We start from the raw sequence: 27,379 nt of genomic DNA, 5'->3' as shown, positions 1-27,379 counted from the left end.
TCTCTAAATTTTATAACGTAAAAAAATAAAATGTGATTTCTCATTTTTAAATATTTTTTTTCATGTTTTTTCTTAGTCTTACAGAAAAATAAATGATGAGAGATGTCTAAAGTCTAAACACAAGCTAAGCTCTCAATGTACTCAAAGGCTCTGTACCACCCCATAACTACCCGTGGGAAAGAATAATGCAAATATGATGATCTTACTTTTGGTAAGTCAAACACATGGTGATAGGTATTATCTTTTAACCGCAGAGCACTAACTTTGTCATGTGTCTGCACCAACAAAGCCATCTCATCTTCATCATCTTCAATGAGATAGATTATACTGTATGCGCGCCGTACACTTCCGTTTTCACGAATAACTAAAGGTGTAAATTGAAGTTCAACGCTGTGCATGAGTACCCACCTTGATGAATAATCTTCCTTCAATCGGAAGACGCTTACACACAACTCAGAGTCACCAAATCCAACCAAATTCATGTAACCGCATGCAGGCGCAAGACCGTATTCATAATAATTATGAGGCTCCGCCGGCAACGGAGGCATGTCATCCTTCACGCATTCTTCCTTCAGATCAAAACGCAGCATCGTTTTACTTCTGTTGCCAATCCAATAAACTGAGTTCTTGAAATAGGTTCCATGTGCAAAATCCATCATCTCCAAGGGAGTCCAGAAGGAAGATCCGCACAGATTCCAGACTCCGGATTCAGAGGAGTAAATCATGGTTTGGTAGCAGTCTTCCTTTGAATATCCGCCATGGAAAATGTAGATCAGCTTATAACCAAGAAATCGCAAGGGATCAAAAGCCAGAGAGTAATGCGCGAAACGTGATTCATGAAACGATGGAAAGGGTGAGGGCAAGGTTTTTTTGTCTCCAGTGGTAGGGTTATAGATAAACACGTCTTTCGATTTGTGGACAAGCATCAAGCCATTGCAAGATTGTAATATCTGCCAAGAATGTAGATCGGGGATTTCAGGGAAGCAGGAAGATGAAGATGAGGTGTCGAATGAGAAGAATTTGAATTCGTAATTTATAGGATTGGTGAAGATATAGGAACAAACCGGAGACTCTTCTTTTTATGGTGGCATGGCAGCAGCGGAAGTAGGGGGCGGAGATGAGAGAGCGCCACTTCTTGGAGACAAGTTTGAAGGTTATGACATCTTTGTGAGGCACGCGAACAAGGATTTGAGTGAGTAAGTCATCGTTTAATTCAGTGGCTTGCGCTGAAGAAGAGATTAACCCTCTCATGGTTGTTCACTACTTTACTTTCAATTTTCCACGAGTATGTTTATATGGACTTGTCTTGAGTTTCTAAAAAAAAAAGATTTTTTTTAGTTATCTTTTTTTATCTATCAATTATATTTGGATATAACAATATAAAAGTATTTTTTATTTATTTATTATATGAAAAATATCTTTTTTTAAGAAAAAAAATCTTTTAAAAAAAGATGTTTTTTTATTTTATTTTTCTAATATTTTTACTTTTACTAGTAGAAATTTGTCAAATACGTTAAAAACAAAAAAAAAATTCATTAAAAAATATTTATTTTTATCAAAATAATCGCACCTAAACAAACACTATATCTGAATAGATTCTAGCTAAGATATTCATGGTTCATGGGACCATTAATTTCAAATTCAAAATTAAAAAGATAGACTTTGGATTTTTAAAATTCTCCCAAATCTTAAAGGGATTTTTTATTCCAAACATTTAGAAATTTTTAAAACATATATTCATATTGGATTTTTTTAATAAATAAATTAAATATTATATTTATAGATACTAGCAGCTCAACAGACATTATCAGTCGCTTTTCTATTATTGTGAAAAGATTAATTTTTATAATTTTATTTTTAAAATTATAAATTTAATAAAATAATCTAAACATTAAGAATAAAAAATTTAAAAATAAAAAGAAAAATTTTATAAATTATTTAACTTTTAGAAGGTATAAAATTTATAAATTTAAATTAAATAAGATATTAAATAAATTTATTATATTGTTATTATGTGTAACAAAATAAAAATAAAAATTTAAAAATATTATTTACAATTAACTATTTAAAAACGTTATTAAGTTTATTTATTTATTTTTAATAGTATTTAATTTAAAATAAAAATAAAAATTTATATTCAAAACACTCTTTATCTTCATACATAATTTCAATTAATAAAAAATATTTTTTTAATTTTATATTTAATTTTTTAAACTATCTTTAATTGTATTTTTTTAAATTATTAATTTATATTTGTATTATATCGCTTCACTGTATCAAACACTATTCTTTCTCTTACTATATATTGTTCTTTATAGACATATCCATGTCATTGTCTCATCATCACTATTATATTACCTTGTTCTCCTTTCTCATTTTTTTTCTTCTCCTTCCACATTCTCTTCTTCCCATCGTTATTAATTATTACCAAGTATCATCATTGCAACTTTTACTCTTGTCTATCACTTTAATTTATAACTATCTATTGTGTTAACTTTTATGAGTTGTTGAAGTTTTACTAAAAGAATTAAGACATAAAGCATTTAAAATTTTTTGAAATTATCAAAATTTGATGTTAGTAATCCTAAAAAAATAATATCAAAATATATTATTTTCAACCAAAATAATAAAAAATAGTACATAATTATAAGTTTTTTAACTAATAATTATAAATTTAAGTCACAATTTAATATAGTACCTTAGAACAGAAGACAACCATTGATATCCACATTTGACTGCTATTTTATAAGTTTCATATTTATTTTATTGTGCACATCAATTAAACTATACTTTATTATTTCATTTTACATGTTTTGAACTAATGTCATCGTATTATAAAGATGAGATTAATTTTCATAAGGATTAATCTCCATATACAAGCCTTTTTACTATACAAGTTATACAAGTCCTGAAAACCCCTAATCTCTAAAACGCGCATCTTATGGCATGTATGTTTCACGCGCCTACTTAATAGATTTTTCAATCAATCAATGCACAAATATATAACTTCCTTTTTCGAAAGGATTTCGTTTCATTTTTTGAATTCCTTTTGCATTTTCTTGTCTTCTCTCTTCGATCTCTTTCGTGCGTTTCTCTCTCCCTTCTCCTTCGCCGTTTACGTAAGTTTCTCTCTCTGTTCTCTTTCTTCGTTTTTCTCATTTTCTATTGTTTCTAAAATTAAGCTCTGAAATCATTTTGAAAATAATGGATGATTCAACTTCAGATTGTCAGCTGAACCAGAGCGAAGTGAATTTTGAATTTGAATCCAATGAAGTTCCTGAGGTGTGGTTTAATTCCAGTTAATAATTGAATTTGAATTTGAATCCAGTTAGTATTTTATAATTGTGTAGTTGAATAATGCGCGAACCTTATCTGTGAAATTTGTTGTTTATTATTCCTTATTTGAATTGAATCTAATGTACTAGTTCTGATGAATTTTCTGCATTTTATATCAGACGATCGGGTGTAAATCAAAAATATTTGGGTGTATTTTAGGAAAGTTTGGGTGTCATTACAGTTTATGACTTTTCATCTCACTGAGGGTGAATTGTCTTATTCTTTTAGTTGAATTGTTTTAGTTTCTATTTAATGATGATTCATGAATCTGATTTTTATTATTTTTTATGATGGTTTTATAGTACTATTTGCATTCTATAGTTTATGCTTGTTTTAATATGGTGTATTTTTGGTGTATTTTGCAGCCCCCTCTATGGTATTGATGAGCAGCTTGTTCTCCACATACAAGCATTTTTCTCATACAAGTCTTTACAAGTCTTCTCCTCCTTTTATTGTTTTGAATCCAATCAAGTGGTTGAGGTGTGGTTCAATTCTGAAGAAAAAATATAGTATTAGAGGAAATATTTTTCTGTACAAAAATACTATTTGTACACTAAAATCAGCTACTAAAATCAGCCACCAATGTATTTATGTATAAATACATGTGTGGTTTAATTTATTTTCAATGTATATTTGTATTCCAGTATGTATTTTATACTGGTGGCTGACTTTGGTGGCTAATTTTAGTGTACACGTAGCATAACTCATTTATGTATTTGCACCAAATTTGGGTGTAAAACGAAGATATTTGGGTATAACACGAAGATATTTGGGTGTATTTTAAAAAATTTTGGGTGTAGTTTTATTCTGATAAGTTCTGCATAATTTAGAACTTTTTCTCTTCCTCTTCCTCATCTTCTACTGCTTCTTTTTTTTTTCATCATCATCGCCTTATTCTTCTTCTTTATTTCTTATTCATTTTTTTTCTTTTTGTTTTACATTCTCAAGTTTCTTTTTGTTTTACTCTCTTAACAAGAATAAAAACAAAAAATTAAACAAAGAAGAAGAAGAAATACATAATGCTCCAAAATTACTTGGAAAATAATGAACTTACATTCATTTAACTAAAAGAAAGAAAGAAATAAGGAAAAAAAGAAGAAAAAATACAGCATTAGAGGAAACATTTTTCTGTACAAAAATGTTATTTGTACACTAAAATCAGCCACTAATGTATTTGTGTATAAATACATGTGTGGTTTAATTTATTTTCAATGTATATTTGTATTCCAATATGTATTTTATACTGATGGCTGACTTTGGTGGCTGATTTTAGTGTACACGTAGCATAACTCATTTCTGTATTTGTAACAAATTTAGGTGTAAAACAAAGATATTTGGGTGTATTTTAAGGAATTTTGGGTGTATTTTTATTCTGATAAGTTCTGCATAATTCATAACTCTTCTTCTTCCTCCTCCTCATCTTCTGCTGGTTCTCTTTTTTTTAATCATTATCACCATCTTCTTCTTCTTTTTTTTTATTCATATTTTTCTTTTTATTTTACCTTCTCAAGTTTCTTCTTGTTTAAACAAAGAAGAATAAGAAACACATAATACTGTAAAATTACTTGGAAGAGGATGAACTTACATTCATTTAACTAAAAGAAAGAAAGAAATAAGGAAAAGAAGAAGAAGAAAAAATGCAGCATTAGAGGAAAATTTTTTCTGTACAAAAATGCTATTTGTACACTAAAATCAGCCATTAAAATCAACCACTAATGTATTTGTGTATAAATATATGTGTGCTTTAATTTATTTTCAATGTATTATTTGTATTCCAGTATGTATTTTATACTGGTGGCTGACTTTGGTGGTTGATTTTAGTGTACATGTAACATAACTCATTTCTGTATTTGCAGCAAATTTGGGTGTAAAACGAAGATATTTGGGTGTATTTTTATTCTGATAAGTTCTGCATAATTCATAACTCTTCATCTTCCTCCTTCTCATCTTCTGGTGTTCTTCTTCATCTTCTTATTTCATATTCTCATAATTCTTTTTTGGAGGAAAAAATCAAACAAAGAAAAAAAATACATAATGTTGCAAAATCAAAAGAAGAAGGAGGAGAAACACGATGATGAAGATGAAACATGCGAAGAAAAAGGAGGATAAACACAAAGAAAAAGGAGAAGAAGGAAGAAGAGGATGAGGAGGAGAAACGCGAAGAAAAAATGAAAGTTATAATTTTCATCGAGGAAGAAGAAGAAGAAGAGTCGTTTTTAATGGTGAGAGAGCGCTTTAGAAACGTGATGCACGTGTTAACACGCTTTTGTGGGTGAGTGTAGCTTCTGTTGGGTTTGTCCCAACTTGTAAGACTTGTAAACCAAAAAAACTTGTATATGTAGCATGACTGTTTTCATAATCTAATACGAATCTTCTTTATTATTTTGTTCGCTATTTGAATACTATACATAAAAAATAGTTAGTTAAAGTGAAATACTATATAAAGAGAGATAAAAAACTTTTAGATTTATCGTTCTGATTTGCTTCTTAAACCTCACTTAATATACTCAATTTTAATAGCTTTAATGGTGGTGATTTTTTGTAATTAGTTAAAAAATTTTAACTTTCTGTTTCTCTTTCTAACTCTCCCTACAATTTTGAACAAATTTAATTTTATTATTAAATAATTTTTTAAGTTTAGAATATTTTTAACTTCCTATATAATAAATATCTTTTAAATTATCTCATGCATAAAAGGTTACATCTTTTCATGTATCTTGAAAGTTAAAAATTAAAGTTAAATGATATTAATTTTTTTATTAAGTACAAAAATAAACATTAAGTCTAAATGATACTAGTTCTTTTATTAAGGCAGAAAAACTCCATAAAAGGATAATATTAAGTCCCATGTTCTTATATATGAAAACATGTACCATTATTATATTATATATAATCTTTGTACCATATAACAAAAGGTGAAAATCTATAAAGCCAATACAAAGAGTTGACCACGACTTTAGTTTTTAATTTTTTTTTTTACTGTATTTACCCTCTAACAAACTATTTCATAAAACAAATTATAAAGACAAAATAGTCATAAAATTTATTTAAAAAAATCTAATAACTTCTCACTAAAATAAAAATAGTTTTATTACTCCTATAATCATGATAACACATCTCCTAACAAAAAAAATACAGAATGTCTGCAAATTATTAATAAATCAGAAAATGGACTAAGTGAACATCAATATCTTCACATTTTTTACCATCTTCATGTTTTGTTTAATTTTATGTTAATTTTAGTTTATATCTTTTATTTTATCAATATCTTTATATTCTTTACCATCTTTATGTTTTATTTAATTCTATATTAGTTTTAGTTTATATCCTTTTGTTTAAACCACCCTTGTACTCTCACTAGTAGTTTGATTTTACTCTAATTATTCTATTAAAGTTTTTTTTTAATTTTTTAAAAAATCTACCAATTTTATTTTTCATGCACACTTTTATGTGTTTCTCTTACTATCGCCCTTCTCCTTTTTTTCAACACCCTCAATTACATCGCCTCCAGTGTCTTACATTGCCTTCATCTACTGCAGTTGCAAATTTTATTCGGTTTCACGCATAACTTCCACTTACATTTTCTCTTCTCTTTAGTTTACTTATTTAATTTATATTTTCAGTCATTTTTCTATCCTTTTAATTTATTCCTAACTCTTCACGTAAAAAATAATTTTGTGTTTTTCTTTTATCAATTTGATGTAAAAAAAAAATTTATCTTATTAATTTGATGTAGAAAGAATTTTTTTTATCTGATATGTGTTCTTATATTTTTTTATTAATTTTTTTATAATTTTTTTATCTAATTAAGCAATATTTTATTTAACATGTCAAGAATTAAACTTAAATTCTTTTATAATGAATAATTTTTTAATCATCTAATTTATAAAAAAATTACATCTTTTTATCTATTCTAAAAATTTAAAAATTAAAATTAATATTAATACTTTTAGACTAACTGAATTAAAATAAAATACAAAAATAATTTTTGAATAAACATAAAAATACAAAATTTTAAATCTCAAAATATAAAATAATTATAAAATAAAAAATTACTTAAACATAATTTTTGTAAAATAATTTATGAATTGACATAAATATAAAATGAACTTTGAAATTATGATGTAAACACTACTTCTGTACACCACCACAAAAATAAAAGATGACATATAAATACACAATTTTTTTTTAAAAATTCAATAAATATATACCCAATGCTTTTCATTAAAAATAGTTATTTAAGTTCAAATTCATTCCCTCAAATTGTTGATATCATTCAAACTGAATATACTTTAAAGTTTTATGACGACTTTGAATAACAGGCATAGAGTTTCTCTTCCAATATTGAGAAGGTTTCATATCCATGGTTAGAACAAAATAAAATTAAAATTTACATAACCCAAGAGATAGAAGAAGACAGAAAAAAATTATGTAAATGTTGACACAATTAATACCTATGTATTAATTATAGTAAAAGATTTGAGTTTGATAATTATACTTTGTAAATACGAGGCTAACAGGATTATCTTAAAGATAAAAGAGAGTACTACCTGTATGTAGTGGAACGAAGAAAAGGACACCATGAGTGGGAGTTGTGCGTAAAGTAAGAAGGTAATCATAATATGAACGAAGGAAAGTTAATGGTAATTACATTTTATACCAATTTTTAAAATGCAGTTACGTCAATCACTAGTTATTAATAAGGTTAAAATGAGAATACGAAAATTGGACACCATTCTCTCTGTATTCTCTTTATATATTGTTATAGATAGGTAATTTGTAGTATTTTTACCGATTTGCATTGCATTACTTATCTTGTTTGCTGTGTAAACGAAATAAGGTTGTGTATATATTGTTTACATTGTAAACGAGATAAGACACGTTTGTTGTTGCACCTGTCACGTAGTCTCAGACTCGACAATTACAAATACCACAGGAAGGATGTTACTATTACCGTCTTGTGTTACTACAATCAGCAACACACTATCATATTTGCTATACAAATGCATGTCATCGATGGAGACGAAGGGCTTGTAATGTTTGAAAGTCTCCACACAAGGAGAAAAAATCCAGAATACGTTATCAAATTGGCTGTAGTCGCATACCACCAAGTGCCCATCATAGTACAATACCACTCTGAAATCACATATAGTTCCGAGAAAACAAATCTGCAATGTTTATTTGCAGCAACATCGGCACCTTATTATATAACTCCTCCTAATCACCGTATATTTGCGCAATTGCCTTTTATTGCACCATCTAAACCTTTTTGTATGAAGGTTTAAAGTGATAGTTTTGCCTAATTGTACCTTGTAGAACAGGGATATATAGTAACTGATGGGTTGGATTGTATGAAGGGCACAATGATATTACAAATGAGGTTGATATATGTCCAACTGTTGATGGTCTTGGAACATGATGGAGGCTAAACAGGTGTGCGCACCGCCAAATTTACGCACCTCACTAATGAAATAAAATATAATTGGTAGGCATTTATAACCAAAATAATCATCATAAATAAGAATATACACTACAATTAAACTTGACCTTACCAATATCCGAGATTCTGTCGGATGACAACACAGAGACTCCAAGAATATTCTGATGCAAATTTTCTGCAATGCACATGGTATTTTGATTGATTAAACTCCACAACTCGAAACTCAGCACTTCTCCAAATGCTGTAATTCTTCATACCTTGCATGACTGTCTCTCTACTTTTGAATTTGTGACTAATGCAAAACTTCACACTATCGTCTATATTATAATCATCCCCACCCATATTAAGTAACTGAGTACAGTGAATAAGGTTAGAATTGATTGCAGGACAGACAAAACATACCGAACTGAAGCACCGATGGAGTCTCTGGTACAAACTCCTCCTCATTATCATCCTCAGAAGAACCACTATCATTGCTATCGGCAACATACTTCTTATCAGACTTCTCACCGTCCACATCCATATCACCACTGGACTAGTACAGTGCAGTGGTGGACTGGTGGTGGGGCAAGAGGTGGGTCATCTTGGACAAAATTCAAGTGGCCAGATTCACCACCACCACCGACATCACCAACCTTCGCAGAAAGCTCCATCACTTGTTCTGCCATGATTCTCTCGTAGTGTGTAACAAAATAGGATTATCACACTCAAACATAACAACAATGTTACTATTTTTTATATGACAATTGAGATACACACTTACAATAACATATCTACTACCACTAGACATTTTTACTAATTTTTTGAAGAAAAAAATGGAAGAAAAGGAGAAGTGAAATGTTTGTGAACAAAACAAATGTTGTAGATCTTTTTATAGCTACTCAAAATTTGTCATACTTTATCTCGTTTATAGTGTAAACGTCATAACTGCTCCAATATCTCGTTTACAGTATAAACAAAATAAGTTTGTGTATATCTTGTTTACTGTAAACGAGATATGTGTTGATCGTTCTCTCCAATGTATCACATATGCAAACGTGATGCGTGCAACGATAAATGTGTCTTATCTCGTTTACAGTATAAACGAGATATACACAAACTTATTTCGATTATACTGTAAACGAAATAAATAATACAATATAAATCAATAAAAATGCTACAAATTACTTATATTCATAAAATATTTAATTAATTTATTTTAAAAAAATCCTAATCATATCTCATCATAGGATTTCTCGTTATATAAATAAAATAAAATAATTATTTACTTATTTGGATTCTATCAACTTGAATTGAATTACATTAAAAAAATAAAATCAAATTGATATGATAAAAATTATCTTTTAGAGTAGATGGAAAAAATACATATAAAAAAATTTTAGGATCACAAAAATACACGATAGAATTAAAATTTTAATATACACATAAAAAATGACTAACGATGGATAAAATTAATTTGCCGTTAAATAAATTTTGTTTTCGTTAAATTTAATGTATACATGGCCAATAAAACGGTAATGTGACACTCTTTATTATTGTTTAGTTAGGATATTTGATGTAGAAAATAATAAATTCTCTTATTTTAAAATTAACAAAAATATTTTATTAAAATTTTATGTGTTGTAACTGAAATTTTAGTTTTAATTTCAGTCTCAGTATGTTAAAATAAATGCTACCTAAATATATTATAAAACAATCACTAAATTATTATATAACATATATGTTAAAATATAAAATATATTTTAAAAATAAATTAAATAATATATATTTATATATAAGTACGTAATAACTAATTTAGTGACTAATTTTTATGATAGATATAATTAACTGGTAAGACTTATTTGAACTTAAGTTACTATGTATTATGTAATTAGGTGTAACTAGGCTAACTCTACATGAAGAGATGTCTGGATTTATATTAATCAGCTGATGCATGGCAGAAAGACAAAGCAAAAAAAAAAAAAAAAATAGATAAAAGTACACATAGATTTTACATAATGGATAAATATATATTCTAAATTTTTAATAAGTCATTTTACACATCAATATCAAATTCTGTTATCATTTCTATTCTTCTATCGTTTAAGTAATTTTTTTAGCGATAGTGACTACCAGTAGCTCTATGCATTGTGTGACGTGGCCCTTTTGATGATACAGTAAAAAATAAATGATAAATTATTAAATTGGTAAAATTTGAATAAAAAAAATTACATATGATTTGAAATCTTCATTATCTTCTTTTTTTCTCCAAAATTTATTTCGATCAGAGCCCTAACCAGAGAGGGAATAAAAAATATTTCATTTTCTTCTTTCTATGAGATTAAAAAGAAATTCCCTCCCGAAACCTTTTTCGCGTCTCTCATAAAGGGATTTGTAAACCCTAAGGTATCAAAATGTCACAATCTCAACGAAAAAAGAACATATCACATGCTTGTGCGAGTGGTTGTGGTGGCTCCTCTTCTGCACCAAAGAATAAAAAAAGAAAAAAAATTTAACTACAACAACGACAAATGTTTGCATGGACTTGATGCAGTGGTGCTTGAGTTTGCGACCGAGTGGAATCCTGGGAGATTATTTCTTTATTGTCTGTTATAGAAGGTAGGTAATTTTTGATTCTGTTTATGATGATAAATACTATGCATCTTATGTGAAAAGGGGAGGAAGCATTACCTTTGATCGCGTTTGCTGCTGAACTCTCCTCGTTCGCTTACTACCCTGCGTATAGATTTCTACCCTTCTCGCCCTATCAAGTTTGCTTTTAGAATGGAACGAAATCCATGAATCGCAACAAATTCAAATGCGAAAACTTTAACAATTCACTCTCATTGTTTACTCTTTATTAGAGTTTTGTTATTCAAAGTAATTTTTGAGAAGGAAGAGAATGAAAAAATGTATAATTTAAAAAAGTTTTTTTTTTAAATTTAACATATTTAATAATTTAACCTTTATTTTATATTGTGTCATCAAAAGAGTCATGTCACACAATAAGATATCATCTAGCAATCACTACTGTCAAAAAAATTACGCAGAAGATAAAAAAATAGAAATTATAACGTAGCTTGATATTAATATGTATAGAGAACTCATTAAAAAATTAGAATATATATTTATTCACCGTATAAATTTGTGTGTATTTTTGTTTATTCTTTCAAAAAAAAAAAAGACAGAAGGTTAACTTGATTCAACTCCGACTTGAACTTTATTTTATATAATAATATTATTAATATGAGTCTAGCTAGATAATCAGTTAAAAAATAGTCAACATCCATCTCTATTAATAATTTAAAAAAACTGAAAACCCATTTATAATCTTTCAAAGATTATCCTTTTATCTTTTTCTTTTTTTTTTTACTCTGTAATTTTATCTACTACTGCAAACCACCCACCTTCATTATTATCAGTCATCGGTGATTACCGTCAGCTATCATAGTTGGCTGTCGCCGACCATAACCACTGTCGTCACTGGTGACCACTTCCAATTTCCTAAATAGGAATGGGGAGCGAAAAGAAAATCTACGCCCCTCAGATATCTATTGTCATTTCCAATTTAGTTAGCTAACAAAAAAAATATCAACATCTCTATTAGTAATTTAAAAAACAATACCCATCCAATTATAATTTTTTTGAAGGATTATCCTTTATCCTTTTATCCTTTTTTCTTTTCTTTTTTCCTCTTAATACCTTAATTTCATCTACTACCACAAACCACCTATCTCTATCCACCGGCAACTACCACAGTCAACTGCCGCCAACCATCATTGTCGTCACCCGCAACCATCTCCGACCATATCAGATACCCTAAATTCTAAATTCTAATTAAATATTAATTTTTAGACTCTATATTCTAAATTCTAAACTCAAAATTTTGAACATTAAATTCCAAATTATAAATACTGAATCTTGATTTTTTTTATTTAAATTTTGAATGTTTTTATTATTTTTAATTTTAATTTTTTTATTATGAATTGTTAGCTACTTTGTTGACTAAAAATTATTGATTACTAATAGTAGTTTTCCTAATAATATATTCTAAAAATGCATACTAATTTACATTATAGTGTTTTTTTTAAATAAATATATTTTAGAAAAAGTTTAAACATTAAAATAAATTAAAGATTTTATTTATATATTAAAATTAACTATTAAAATAAATTATTATTATATATTTGTGTATAAATATATATGTATTTAAATATTTTTTAAAATATATTTTATATTTGTGACTGATATTAATAATTAATTTTATATTATTTTAGTGTATAGCTATCGTGATCGAAAATGGACAATAGATGTAGGATAGATGTTATATGGACTTGGTAATATATAATGTTGGAAGAGTTTTAATATATAATGTTAGAAGAGTTTTAAGTATATCGAAAATTTCAATTGTTTTAACCGTTGATTTAAATTATAAAAAATATATATAATATATGTTAATTAAAATCAATGATTAAAACAACTGAAACACCAATATTTTCGGTATACTTAAAATTTTTCTTATAATGTTATGATAATGAAATGAAATATTTTGTTAACGACTTAACGTGCTCAACTGTCTCCTTAGCTTAAGTGAGGTGGCATAGGTGCAATCTTAACCCTAAAATAAGGCTGAATCTGAATGTTATTTTGGCAAACTTAAGAGGGTTTATTGTTTTGACGAATTTGGTAATACTTTTATTTTTACAAATAATTTATCAAATATAATTTTTAAATAAAATTTTTTAAAAATGGTATCATCTAAACTTTCTAAATCAAACAAAAAAATAATATTTAATAAATATAAGTAATAATAATTATATTTGATAAAATAATTTTTAAAATTAAAAAATTTAAAATAAACATAAATATAAAAATACATTTAGATATTTATTAATATATATAAAATTATATTAAAATTTTTATTTTTAATAAATATAAATTAACTTTAAAAAATATCTCATTAAGAATTTTTAAAAGTATCGCTAACTACTTTTTAAAGCTAATATAAGTATATAAATTTTTTTATTAACCAAATAAAATGGCTGTGACTCTGTGAGCACATTCCTAAAAATAGGGGTGTGCATGCCCGGCCCATTTCGAACACTCAGTTCGATTCCGAACACTTTAGGGATTATTTTGGTGTGATTTTATCGGGTCTAGGATCGGGTAAGGGTCTCAAAAATAGACCCGATCATTATTTTGGGTCGGGTCCGGGTCATGACTCGAGCCACCCGAACTCGATCCGGTAGTCCGGTCATCATACACAATTAATATTTTGTGTTATTAGTGATGGATGATGGCTATTCTTATGTAAAATTTAAGTATTGTAAACCTTAATATTTTGTCTTATTAGTTATTATAAGACTATAAGTTAATGTTTTATGTTTAAAATGTATAAGATTTTAGACTAATGCATAATATTGTGTTATTTGTATTGATTTAAATATTTGGTGATATTAGACAATATTAGTATTGATTATGGTTATGCTTTAATTTTAGAGAAGAGTTGGTTCTTTTTATATTTTTCTAAATGAATTTTATCATGTCAAATAATGGTTGGAGTCTTGAAAATTTAGATATTTTCACATGCTAGCTTATAAGAAGGTATTAAGATAATGTAATGTTAACGGCCTGATTTTTACCCGGTATAATCGTGGCCCGAAAGTGTATAAGTTTCATCAGGTCTAAGGCCGAGATTGAGTTTAATAAATAAGCTCGGTATATATTTCGAGTCGAATCTAAATCACATCAAACTTGGTTTCACGCTACCCATGTACACCCTACCTGCAAAACTTTATGAAATCAGGCCTTAGTATTATAAGTGCAAATACTTTTATGTATTTTCAAATCATTAATTAAAAGACACTAAAAAAATTTCAAATTAAATTATTAAGACGGTTATGATTAGAACTGTACTCTTTTTATAAGATGTTTGGATCATCTAAGTTTGAATGAGTAATTATGGTATGAGAAATAGTGAAAGTGTAATTACTGTTAGATCATTTAAGAGTAGTAGTACTGTTCTGTGATCATTGTAATAATGATGATATAGAACATTAAAAATGTGTCCAAATTAAATTGACCGTTTTGTTTATACTCATCTTATTGCGTATTCATTTTGTTATTTCCATTAAGCGCACAAACACGATAGTTAATCATAGTTCTTTAACTAATATGCTGTTCAAAGAATCTTACTTTATAAAAGTGTATGAAATTTTAAAATTAAGATGTGCTTGTATAATACGTTTGGTTAAAAACGGAAAACAAAGTTAATATAAACCTTTTCAATTCACAAATGTAATCTATCTCAACATAATCTTCTTAGCATAGGCAACAACTCTGTCGGTTGAGAAAATAATGATAATAATAATAATAATAAATTAAACCTTTTTTTGTTGATTCAATCTTTTTTTATTTTTCCATGCATGGTACCGAATTATTGATTTGCATATACGTAAATTGGAATGCCATTGTAGGGACAAAGTATGCCAAAATTTCAATGGAAAATGATATGTCTGTTAAATGCATGAAAGTGGAGCCCAATTTTCATTTTCCGAAGCCACAAATGTCACAAACTATAGCGTTGCATGGTTGTTGGGAGCTGACTTTTTATATTCATTAATAATTAATGAATAATATAAAGGTGTTTTTCCCTTTTCAAAATAAAAAATTTAAGCATTTTAATTAGATATTTAAATGTATAAATAAATTTAAAATACATGTATAGAGAAAAAATATCTATTCTCTTATATGTTTGTCACTTTGTCCTGTATAGAAAAATAAAAATACTCATATATTATATCATATAAATAATTAGACGTGTCTTAAAAAATTACACCCGAAGAAAACAAAAGAAAAAGAAAAGCAATGAAATGCTTATTATAAAATTTTCACTTCAAAGTACAAAGAAAAGGCACACTAAATTTGTCACAACATAATTACGATTGCATATCGTCATTTATTTATTTAATTATTTGAAAAAGCTGTACAAATTTTGCTAATATTCAAGAACAACAAAGATAGAGTATTCACGTATGATTAAAAAAAATAAAGAATTCAAGTATTAAAAAAATTAATCATATATATTATATATTGTGTGTTTTAATATATAATATTCTATTCTATATAAAAAATTGAGTTTAATTTTAATGCATTAACAGTGTAAGCTATTTTACAATATCTTTCAATCATGTATATTCATTTTTTTAGATGATTATTTATACGTTGAATATTAAAAATAATTATTTTTATTAATATGATAATATATAATTGTATATATGTGTAAATTAGAGTTCTTTTATATTTTATCAGTGAATCAAAATTTAATTTTAAATAATTAATTAATTTATGTATTTTTATGGGACATATGAATTAAGATGTAAAAGGGAAATTAATAAAGGTAAACCACTAGTGTACTTATAATAAGATAAGAGGAGGCTTGTACTCTTTAACAAAGAAAAAGAATACAAAGAAAATAATCACCCATTAATCAATAATTTTTTTTTTTTTACTAAAGATAGGAGACTCGAACCCGCAACCTCTTAATTGAGTATGGAGAGACTATGACATTTGAGCTATTATTCATTGGTAAAATTTGGCAAAATCAATTACATGTAATCTTTTATATATATATATATATATATATATATATATATATAATTAATGTATATTATATATTTTAATATAATTTTATGTATATAATTATATTATTAACAGTTAACTTTTAGTATACATATTACATAATTATTTCACTTATAGTGACTATGATTTAGTGGTTATCTCTTAAATTTTTTAACCAAACGGTGAAAGTTGGATATTGTTTTTTGTATTACATAAATATTGTTTTTTAATTCTTTTAATTGATTTTGGTCATTATGATATTATATTATATATTATTTAAGTGATACAAAAAATGAAAAAAAAAATCTATATAATAGAAATCACACTTTATAAGGTTAATTAAAATAAAAATATTTTTTATTTAATTATTAAAAAAGGAAAAAAGGGACGGAGGAAGTGTCGGCGTAGGAGAAGTGCGGCTAATTCATAATTCAACAAAATTGTCAGGTTTCATTGAAAATTGAAAATTGAAAAGCAGCCCCTCATTACTTATAAATTTATAATTTCCTCCCTTCCCAATTCCCGATACTTATATATATATATATACGCACACTAATTAGCGTCGGTGACTCGTTTTGGACTCGCTCGAACTCAGTTGTTTCCTTCCTTCCTTCCTTCATTCACGAACACACATATTTTTCGTATTTTCTGAATTTCTGATATTCCCTCATAACATAACTCTTCTCTTTCTCTCTCTATAAAAAACGAACAACACGAAGAAATTATTCAATCAATTAACAATTTCCAAATGCAAATGAAGATGAGAGAGCGGGAAATGGCGGCTTCAACCGATTCTGTTTCGGTCGACATTGATGCCTTCTCTCCTCCTCCAAAGGTATTATTATTAATTTATTATTATTATTCACGTTAACGTTACATTATTTACATGCTGCATTCTATTTTCTTTACGTTAATGTTGTTGTTAAAGTGTGAGTGTTTATGTATTTCAATTATCAAGCAAGTTAATGAATTCGTATATAATTTTTCTCTTGTCGTTTTGTTTTCTTAGAAATATTTTTATGTTTAAGATTCTACTTGTATTCAGGAGAAAAGAAAAATATTATTATTTGATCATATAAAAGTGAACATGATATGTAGAAGGTATTACAATGATTGGAATTTCTGTCTCAAAGATGATGTTCATGAGATTATAATCTTGTGCTTCACATTGTATGTTATCATATATTATCATCATTATGATGATGACGGCAAATACAAGCATTTGGTTTAAGTAGTTTGGCAGTTTTTTTTTTTTTTTTTCTTAATTATAATTTAAAGTAATGTGGAGAAATCAGTATTTTAGTTGGGTATATAGTAAAATTTTGGATATTGAATGCTCAAATTAAAGAAAAAAAATGTTATTATTTTTTAACTTCACTTGTTGGTTAAATAAATTGATTTTCCTTGTGTTCTGGTTAATACTTTTTATTTAGTACTGCTATAATAAAAGTTAACGAAGTTTAGTTTGATTGTTCAATATATAATCTGAGATTGTGATGATGTAGGTGTTAAATGGTTACTTTAAATTTGGCAGACAACTTGATTAGTATTGCTATCAGATTATTAATTTGCTGGAATTTGGATATTGGTTAGACTTTAGAGATTTCTAATTTCTAAATACTTTTAAAATTTTATACGGGTGAAGACTCTTTGCGTTATCAAGCTTTGGATGGGTTAAGAAATGTGATTATTTAAGGATTAATTTTATAAGCTGATCAAATGTGCAGATTCTGTTGGATTTCCCATGGTTTCATAAAAAAAGGGGGGAAATGTAAAAGAAAGACATGTGATTTTGTTTTGAGTTTTACTTTTATATTTTCTATCGATGGTAATATTGTGGCCAGAGTGAGATAATATACTATTGAAAGTTATCTCTTCACATGCAATCTGCATTTCCTTGAAAGTTTTGTACCTTCTATGTTATGAATTGCTTCTTCACATTGACTTGTATTTCGTACCTTGAAAGTTTTGTACCAAAGCATTGCGTTTTTTGCTGGAATTGCAAAACGCACTTACTCTTTATTTATGGGTTGTTTTAATTTCTTATAGAATGTCCGAATAAAATGCTGACTTCAAATGCTAATTGAGAAGTGTTAAGGGAGCTTCAAAAAATGATTTTCTTTGCTGCTGACTGTTAACCAGGCAGGGTATAAAACATCTATTGCTCTGCTTTCCTTGTTTTGAAAATTTAGAGGTGGTGATTTATCATGAGTTTATGGTTAACTTAATGTTCTTTTTCTTATTAACATGCCACTGTGACGTCTGCAGGAACATATTGTAAGAACACATTATGGTTATGTCTCTGTTGCTGTATATGGAGACCCAGAGAAGCCAGCTCTTATAACATATCCTGATTTGGCTTTGAATTGTAAGTTAAATGTATCTTAGATTTTAATATTCCCTTGCACCTAACTCTATATCTTTCATTAAGCATTTCTTTTTCTTCTTTTTATTTTTATGATATAACATTTATGGTCTGCTTAACCTGCTCCCCCAGTTAATTTAATTTTAAACTATATACCAATATCTTCGTCAAAAATTCAAATAATTGCTATTTTTGCTCATGAAAAATATGGCTTAGTTCCTCGTGAAGTTTTTCTTAAAAAGATAAGGTTTGATCTTGAAGAGGTGTATGCACAGCAAAAGAAATCTAAAAATGGTTTTTTGGTAGTCCAAACATTGATCACTTTCTTAACATATCTCTTCTATTGACATTCTAATAACCTAACCTTTTGTTTTCATGCATGTGGTTTCATCAGATGTCTCCTGCTTTCAGGGGTTATTATTCTGTCCCGAAGCATCCACCCTTTTGCTCCACAATTTCTGCATATATCACATCAGTCCCCCCGGACATGAGGTCTGTAGCTTTATATCTTTAAGTCATATTGCAGTCTTACTTGATATATATATCTCCTCACTGTTATAAATTCCTTCATTGATAATATTTTAAGTTCTTGCTTTCTTATCATCTTGTACTTTGTTCAAGAGTTGTTGCAGTTGGGAGCTCCTGAGATTGTTCCAGATTATCCAATTCTTTCTGTTGACGACCTAGCAGATCAAATAGCCGAGGTTCTCAACTTTTTTGGGTGAGTAAGTTCAAGCTTAATCTGTAATTGATTTCCATTTAATGACATAAAGAAAATTAGTTTACACCAATTTCCATTAGGCTTTGAATATTGGCATTTCGTTTTGAGAAGGCAATCTGACCCCAACATTCTTTTTGTCTGCAGTCTTAGTGCAGTAATGTGCATGGGAGTAGCTGCCGGGGCTTACATTCTTACCTTATTTGCTGTAAGTTATTATGTTGGTGCTATGCAGCCTCTCCCCTTTTTAAATTACATTAGAGTTTCAATGATGGATCGTCCAATTTTTCTAATGTTTTTATGTGTTTACTGTTTACAATAGATGAAGTATAGACAACGTGTACTTGGTTTGATACTTGTTTCACCTCTATGCAAAGAACCATCTTGGACTGAGTGGTTGTGCAACAAGGTTCTTTTTCTATACCTAAAACACTATGTTGTCTTGTAAAAATAAATGTTACTTCTTTCTTATGATTTTGGTAACATATGCAGGTCATGTCAAATTTACTCTATTTTTGTGGCATGTGCGGGGTGGCAAAGGAAATGTTGCTGAAGCGGTACTATAGCAAGGTATACTTTTTGCATCCAAATTCCCTCTTTCTACTTCCATTTAGTGAGGCTGAGTTATTTGCTTTTATTTATGGTGATAGGACATTCGAGGTGGTGCTCAATTCCCAGAGTCAGATATAGTTAAAGCTTGCCGAAGGGTTAGTGAATATTTTTTGTTGTTGTACAACAACTCTATTATGGCTGGTTGCTGGTTACTTGAAGCTGACCACTACTCCTCTTTGTCTGATGTAATATTTTCTGTCTTCTGACAGTCACTGGACGAGATGCACAGTTTGAATGTGTGGCGGTTCCTTGAAGCTATTAATGGGTAAGATTACTTTCTCACTGCAAGATATTAATTCTTGCTAGGGGTGCAACTTCATTTGAATATAGTTGTGGTTAATCTATTTCCATCAACAAAATGGATGAGCCTAGTCGCCTACACTTCAGTTCAGTATGTCTTCGACATCATTGTGCTCGTTGCTCTGTGATAATCACTTTTGTCCCACCCTTAACTCTGTATTGTCGTGTAACAGGAGGCCGGATTTAAGTGAAGGATTGAGAAAATTAAATTGCCGTTCACTAATTTTTGTTGGGGATATGTCTCCTTTCCACTCAGAAGCTCTCCATATTACTTCAAAGTTAGACAGGCGATTCAGTGCCCTAGTTGAGGTGTGTAATATCACTCGACTGGATGAAATTTGAATGTGTTAATGAGCTATAGATTTGATGGCTGTATTTTTTGTGTAACTACAGGTTCAAGCATGCGGGTCAATAGTGACAGAGGAGCAGCCTCATGCTATGTTAATACCAATAGAGTACTTTCTGATGGGATATGGCTTGTACAGGCAATCCAAGAGTCTCAGCCCTAGAAGTCCGTTGAGTCCATCTTGGATCTCGCCGGAGCTTTTTACGCCAGAGAGCATGGGTTTGAAATTGAAACCGATAAAGACACGAATTCCCACATAAACCCAGTAGATGAATGAGGTTGCTTCTGATTTTTGATCTGTTTAATTGAATTCTGGGGTTAGTTGGATATCTGATGAATGAAGTGATTCCAGATTGCTTGTAGATAAAGGTGATGATGAAAATAAGAAATCAACCACAAAAGAAATGGGAAGAATTTGGTTGAAATCAACAGATAGTAATTCTTTGATTTGTAATCATATAGATATTTTAATTGATGATCTGAAGCCTGAATGGTAGATAAAGCTTCGGAATTGTCGTTTTTGGATTACCAAAAAGAGAAACAAAAGGATGTTGTGGTTATGATTGTAAAGCAAACATGGAGGGCAAATTGTTACTTCATGCAAATGTCTTGTTTCTTAAGTAATTTCATCATGTTGAAATAGAATAGCGTCTTTCTTAATTGAAGGTATGAACATTTATTGGAATTTTAATATGATGTATGTTCTTTAATGATTAAAAAGTTTAGAATGAAAATAACTTGAAAAGATATTCATTTTCCACGTCATACTATTTGCTTAAAGTCATTTTTTTTGCATCAATCATAAGTGCATGAAGAGTTAAAAAACCAGTATTAACATTTGACATGGATTATATGAAAGCACATTTTTTAGAACAACTATATCTCATTATGTAATAATATACCAAACTGGTGGCGAATCATCCACTAAATAAAATCAAAAGTTTTTGTTGATCACATTGTTCTTCAACTTCAATTCATATTAAAGTAATGATTGTTCATGCTTAGCCTGCTTCTATGGCCATCCTCCATCCCTTCTTCGATTCGACAAGCTTTTCTTCTATTCATTTCAGCATACATTTCCTCAATCATAGGTTTCCATAACCGGACACGAGCATTTATGAACCAGTTAGATACCTGATCAACCAACAACAAATTCAGTTCAAAACACAGTCAAATACCAAAATGTTCCTAACTGATTTTCATACTCTGTCCATGTAAAATGTTTCACCTCTATCAACTAATCAAATTAAATTATCCTAAATTTTTTCTAGCAAGAGTAAGAAATACCTGACTTCTAGTTAACCCACTTTTTACAGCAAGTAAATGCTTTTCTGCATCTCTAGGATACCTGAAATCCATCACATCATCAATAGATTCAACTTGGGCAAGTTCTTCAATGGAGAGAAGAATATAAAAGTTTATTTCTTTGAGTATGGAAACTCACGGATGGAGGAAGTTCTGGAACATCCAAGCACGAAGAACTGAGACAGATTTTTCAGGCAAGCCCCTTTGAGGCCTCCAGAGCTGATCTTTTCTTTTCAACTGCTGGATAGCCCATTGCTTTTGAATGAATGAAGTATCAACAGACCATTCCTTATCTTCCGAGCACGACTCGCCGAAATTGGTCCCTGTTGCAAGAATATGATTGCTGATCCTCTCCCTCAAGTCCTTGTATAGTACAGAAATTGTTTGGAGCGCAAAGTGTGCGTGTATGCACGGATCGAGCTCTGTCGCCGCGTGGAATGCCGATACAACAGTGTGTATCTCATCCAAACACTGACTGTATCGGCTGTCCACCTGCGAAAAATGATTAGTATCATCACTTTGGATACTTAACATGTTAGTACTTATACGGTTTCCTATTCGAATGAGCACACCTAATCCTCAAAAGATTAGTTCTTCTCACAAAATAATGATTATTGGCAAAATTGTTTAGCTCTAAGGCCATAACAAAGAAAGTTTGTTTCTAGATTTTCAGGATTTAACACAACTTTATGTATGTATCTTCATTTCCATTCTCATAGAGTACTAAAACTCATTGGCTAACACTAAATTAAAGTTAGAATTGTTACCAGCTGTAAAAGTGTCAGCAACTGGGATTTGTTTGATTCAGCTGCATGTCTTTGCAATGGAGACTCTGCATGAGCTTCAAACATAGAAGAATTTGCATTTGAATTTGTTGCTGCTGTAGTCTTTTGCGCAAAACCTGATGTTGATTTATTTCCTCCAGCTCTATCACCAGCACCTAAATAATTCACCTCTTCTACATTCTCAATCGAATATGCTGCAATTTGAGCCAGTACCTCTTGAATTCCTACAAGGTACTTTGATCCAAGTATCACCGGCGAAAACCGGACATGTTTTTCAGAACCTAAACTCATAGACAGTTCCCTACTGCTGCAAGAACCTTTCTCCAATCCTGTCCTTGTTTCATTCATGCCACAGCTCACATCGGAGCAGCTAATCTCCGAGCACTGAGCTGCAGCCGGCGAAGTAGCAAGACTCAACGATAGCTCGTTGCTATAACTCGAAGAATTGTAAGCATGATTAGCCAAATTTGCACCATTCAATGATGTCCATCCATTAGGATCAAGATTCCCTATGGATGCATAAGGTACCAATCCACTTCCTTCAACCTCTGGTGCTTTTGGAAACTTGTTAAAGCTCCACTTACCATTACTAGGGACTTCATCGTAGCCACGATCGCCATAGAAAGTCGCCGGAAAAGGGCTTGAATTTGAAGTAGTATCATGCCAATTATTGAAGACATATTGTCCTAGTGCCTCAAATGAAGGCAACAAAGTTGCTGAATTCTCTAGATTTTCTTGAAGGCCAATTCTAGCAGCAAGAATGGTTGTCAGCGGAGAAGCCAGCGCGCCGTTCGGCTGCGTTCCTCCGGCTAAATTCTCATGAAATTCGCCATTTCCGGTTGCATTTAAGGTATCTCCTACAGTAGTCTTTCCTTGTGATGAAGTAACAAATGAATTAGAATTAAGAATACTTGAAGAATTTATGAAGCTATTACCATCAACACCTCCTTGGTCTAAATCAAGCATTGGAATTCCATTTATGATGTTGTTTTGGTTATTAAGATCAAATGAATAGCACTGAAGAAGTGGCTTTGGTGTAGGATGATGCTCCATGTTCAGTGAAGAACTGTAGAAATCATTCTCCATTGACAAAATCAGTTTGGTTAATGTGAAAAGATAGAAGCTCTTGGTTCTTCAATGGATCTTTCAGAACAACATCACTTCAGAAAAATGACATGAATACCCTCTTCATAGAAGAACCATCTTATCTTGAAAGATCCATGCTACAAACAAGAAAACAAAATTTGAATAAGAAATCAAGGAATAAGTAAAAAAATATATTATTTTGTTTGGCAGCATGTGAACTAGTTAAGCATCATTTCAAAAAGTTCATATAATGCAAGACAGTGAAAAGATGAAAAGTGGGAATAATAATAAAAAAAAAATTCCCTTATTATGCAAAAAAATTAACAAGCTATATCTATCACCTGCCAAAGCAAGTTGAAGCAAATTAAATGAGACTTAACATAACTGAAATCTTCAAGAACTTGCCCTCCAAGAACCTTAAGAGGAAAAAAGAGAGAGAGAGAGAGAGAGAGAGAGAGAGACATGAAAAATAAGCATTGTTTGATTCAGTTCCACATAAAGTTTCAATATGGTTGTAACATCATGAACTCTTTTAAACTTAAAAAGATTATTCATAACCAAAAAGCAGCATTACAATGCTAAAGAACAACTATTAAATTTGCTTTAAAAAAATGGCATATAAAGCCAACATCAAAAGGTAGCAATGTAGCATTGTTTCATTCTGCATGAACATAAATAAAGCACTATTTTTTAAAAATCCAAATATAATCCCCAAAACAAAAAAAAACATATATTCTCATTTTTGCAGATCCCATCAAGAGATTCATTGTATTATAATACACAAAAACACGACCTCTCTAATCTCCTAGAACACATAAAAAACCTCAAATACATCTCATTTTCTGTCTTATCTTCCATCATTCAAACGAATGAGTTTTTATTAAAAAAAGGGTTAACCAGTAAGTAACCTTCTCAAGATTCAAGAACACCAAAAGCAAGAAAGATAAAAACTCCTTGTTTACAGGACCAAGTAAAACAATAATAATAATAATATTATTAAAGAGAATAAACAAACATTAAATATATAAACCCAAAATAAAAAAAATATAAAAAAAAAGAGCTAAGGTACCTAAAGCACAAGCAAAATGCTCCTATGTGAGAGTGAGTGAGTGTTTCAGTGTTTGGAAATGACCGAAGAACAAGAGAGCATTAATTGTGAGAGATAGATAGATAGAGAGGCAAAGAAGAAGAACCACAGAAATGAGTAAAAAACAAATAGAGAAAGAAAAAAAATATATAAAAATTTAAAAGAAAAAAAAGGAAAGAAAAAGGGTAAGAGAGAACTATGGTGCAGTGTGCCACTCATTTCAGTTGCAGGCTTTAAGGGCCCCATTGTAATTTCCTCATTCTCTTTCTATTTCTACCATCCCTTGTTATCATCTTCTGCTGCTTCATCACTGCCACCATCACCACAATCAAAATATCTGGATTCTCTCTGTTCAAACTCCTGTTCATGGCAGGCAGAGAAAGTGAGAAAGGGAAAATAATAACAAGAAAACTTTCAAAAGAGAGGAAAAGGAAAAGGGAGGCTTCTTTTGTTGTTTGGTTTTTTAACTATTTAAAAACAAGAAGCTAACGTGACTAGAAAGGTGAAGAAAGGAGTTGTTGTTTTTATGGTTTTTAAGTCATTATGTTTTGTTTTCTCAAAGGGGTTAGAAATTGTCAAGCTTTCTCTTTAGAATGTAACAAGTAAAGGGACAAGGAAAGAAAGAAAGAAAGAAGAGAGAGAGTGTTTGTGTTTAAATAGGGTTAATGTAGCTTTGTACTTTCTTGCTCATAGCCAGACACACAGAGACCAAAGAGAGAACAGATATCAATTTGGTGATGTAAGCATAAACACACTCTGATCACACAAATACATCCACTCAACTTATTTATTATTTATTGCTTCTCTTCAATCCTTCTCCCAAGTTATGACAAATCATTTGTGTTAGACTAACTTGTTACTTGTTACTACTCATCCAAAGATTTTGGTCTTCACAAAATAAATATTTTTTATAATTTAGATCAACGCTTAAAATTACTCGAATACCGATATTTTTGGTACATTTGAAATTCTTCCTAAATCAACTATCTTTTGATATATAATATAGGAAGAGTTTTAAGTTATCGAAAATACCGGTGTTCCAGTTATTTTAACTGTTGATCTAAATTATAAAAAATATATATAATATATATTAATTGAAATAAACAGTCAAAATAACTGTAACACCGATATTTTCGGTATACTTAAATTTTTTCTTATATTATTACTCCAAATATTAAATATGAGGGATGTTCTTGCATGGCCATATACTCTGAATACTTGGCATAACTGGAAGCACCACTTCTTTTATTTTCATTGTGGAAAGTGGGAAAAGCAACAGGGTTTATTAGGTGACCATCATGAAATATTTTGGTGCGTTAGATTAAATAATATTTGGATTGTAAAGGAACAGTTAAAGTCAGAAAATAGAACCAATGGAGAAATCATTATATTATTATACAACATGTTGCATTTTTTTTTTTTTTAATTAGAATTGAAGCTCAAATTTGAGATTTTAGATAAAGTATGGAGATTATGTTATTTGAGTTATAGTTCATTGGTTACAATATATTGTATTTTTGCATCAAATATACTAATATACTGCTTTCTGGTATCAATATGTTTGCCTATTCTGTCTTTTATTTCTTATTTTCGAAAAGTATTAATTTTAAAATAATTATATTTATTAGCATTTAATAATTAATTATGATAAAATTTGTCAATAATAATATTTTATATTATATTTTTTTAATAATTACAATAATTCTTTCTTATATCTCCATAAGTATTAGATATAGTGTTTCATTTATAATGCATCACATACATTACGCTCTATCTCAAGAGTTGTTTTTATTGATTTGGGTGCTAATTATATGAATGTACAAATTCTATAAAGTGAAGGTATTGAACTTCATTTTGTTAAAGAATGGTTAGATCTTCTTATATACTATGACAAACTTAATAAAATGTGGGTAAAGTTATCTTCTGAAAAAAAGTTGAATTTATCATAGAAATAAATATGGTTATTCTTGTTTTGCTACGTTATATGGATAACAAATGATAGAGCATATTTAACAAGAAAATGGTATAAATTTATACAAATTTTACATATTTAATTTGGTTAAACTATTTTTATTAGTTGTCATTATAAAATTAATTCTAATGTATATATATGTAAAGTCTAAAATTAAACACTATAGATATTATTTAAATAATTTAATTCTAATATTAGAATTTAATTAGTTTAATTTTAAAAGAATTTAAAAATTAATATCACTTTATTAGTTAAGTCTATTTAATTTAGATATGAAATATTTAATTTTTATTTAATTTTTATTATTTATGAGTCTATTTTACCAGTAATATATCTAAGTAATTTCGTAAAAAATACTATTAATATGATAATATGTCATATAATTTTGATACGCATTCAATATACCAATAATTAAAAATTAAATTATT

The 27,379-nt window shown here is 29.0% G+C and overlaps 3 protein-coding genes across 13 annotated transcripts; 1 reads left to right on the top strand and 2 right to left on the bottom strand.

The window, feature by feature from the left end:
• Window positions 1-113: 113 nt before the first annotated feature.
• LOC112757866 (F-box protein At5g07610-like) lies at window positions 114-9,299 on the bottom strand. The gene is made up of 3 exons (XM_025806415.1): window positions 9,179-9,299; window positions 8,884-8,951; window positions 114-950 (listed from the first exon to the last, which is right to left on the bottom strand). Exons 1-3 carry the CDS (start codon window positions 9,297-9,299, stop codon window positions 114-116), a joined length of 1,026 nt encoding a protein of 341 aa, XP_025662200.1.
• Window positions 9,300-16,862: 7,563 nt separating this feature from the next.
• On the top strand, window positions 16,863-21,463 carry LOC112755937 (protein NDL2). Its single transcript, XM_025804286.3, has 11 exons — window positions 16,863-17,210; window positions 18,644-18,743; window positions 19,135-19,232; window positions 19,373-19,461; window positions 19,606-19,666; window positions 19,781-19,867; window positions 19,951-20,028; window positions 20,109-20,165; window positions 20,280-20,335; window positions 20,544-20,679; window positions 20,764-21,463. Exons 1-11 carry the CDS (start codon window positions 17,124-17,126, stop codon window positions 20,974-20,976), a joined length of 1,062 nt encoding a protein of 353 aa, XP_025660071.1. The 5' UTR covers window positions 16,863-17,123; the 3' UTR covers window positions 20,977-21,463.
• Window positions 21,464-21,486: 23 nt separating this feature from the next.
• LOC112755936 (homeobox protein ATH1) lies at window positions 21,487-25,762 on the bottom strand. Of its 11 annotated transcripts, none has more exons than XM_072197781.1 (7): window positions 24,962-25,689; window positions 24,234-24,308; window positions 23,742-24,029; window positions 22,789-23,663; window positions 22,161-22,513; window positions 22,004-22,064; window positions 21,487-21,850 (listed from the first exon to the last, which is right to left on the bottom strand). In XM_072197781.1, exons 3-7 carry the CDS (start codon window positions 23,890-23,892, stop codon window positions 21,686-21,688), a joined length of 1,605 nt encoding a protein of 534 aa, XP_072053882.1. In that variant the 5' UTR covers window positions 23,893-24,029; window positions 24,234-24,308; window positions 24,962-25,689; the 3' UTR covers window positions 21,487-21,685. The 11 variants fall into 11 exon arrangements, with proteins under 11 accessions (XP_072053882.1, XP_072053883.1, XP_072053880.1 ...); XM_072197782.1 differs by having other exon boundaries at window positions 25,177-25,607; XM_072197779.1 differs by having other exon boundaries at window positions 24,234-25,745.
• Between the last annotated feature and the right edge of the window lie 1,617 nt (window positions 25,763-27,379).

The sequence above is a fragment of the Arachis hypogaea genome, chromosome 6 (assembly GCF_003086295.3).
Source record: "Arachis hypogaea cultivar Tifrunner chromosome 6, arahy.Tifrunner.gnm2.J5K5, whole genome shotgun sequence".
Classification (NCBI taxonomy): Eukaryota; Viridiplantae; Streptophyta; class Magnoliopsida; order Fabales; family Fabaceae; genus Arachis; species Arachis hypogaea.
Note: the sequence above shows the minus strand (reverse complement) of the source record. Positions and strands in the feature narration are given on the sequence as shown.

Excerpts from the sequence above, each read along its gene's own strand:
- LOC112757866 (XM_025806415.1), bottom strand. The coding sequence starts at position 9,299 with ATGGATGTGGACGGTGAGAAGTCTGATAAGAAGTATGTTGCCGATAGC. Across the intron at positions 8,952-9,178 it reads TCCATCGGTGCTTCAGTTCG|AAAATTTGCATCAGAATATT; the intron begins GTATGTTTTGTC and ends TGTGCATTGCAG. Across the intron at positions 951-8,883 it reads GAATCTCGGATATTGGTAAG|ATATTACAATCTTGCAATGG; the intron begins GTCAAGTTTAAT and ends CATTCTTGGCAG.
- LOC112755937 (XM_025804286.3), top strand. The coding sequence starts at position 17,124 with ATGCAAATGAAGATGAGAGAGCGGGAAATGGCGGCTTCAACCGATTCT. Across the intron at positions 18,744-19,134 it reads TCCTGATTTGGCTTTGAATT|ATGTCTCCTGCTTTCAGGGG; the intron begins GTAAGTTAAATG and ends TGGTTTCATCAG. Across the intron at positions 19,233-19,372 it reads TCAGTCCCCCCGGACATGAG|TTGGGAGCTCCTGAGATTGT; the intron begins GTCTGTAGCTTT and ends GAGTTGTTGCAG.
- LOC112755936 (XM_025804284.3), bottom strand. The coding sequence starts at position 23,892 with ATGGAGAATGATTTCTACAGTTCTTCACTGAACATGGAGCATCATCCT. Across the intron at positions 22,065-22,160 it reads TTCCAGAACTTCCTCCATCC|GTATCCTAGAGATGCAGAAA; the intron begins GTGAGTTTCCAT and ends GATGGATTTCAG. Across the intron at positions 21,851-22,003 it reads GTGGGTTAACTAGAAGTCAG|GTATCTAACTGGTTCATAAA; the intron begins GTATTTCTTACT and ends TTGGTTGATCAG.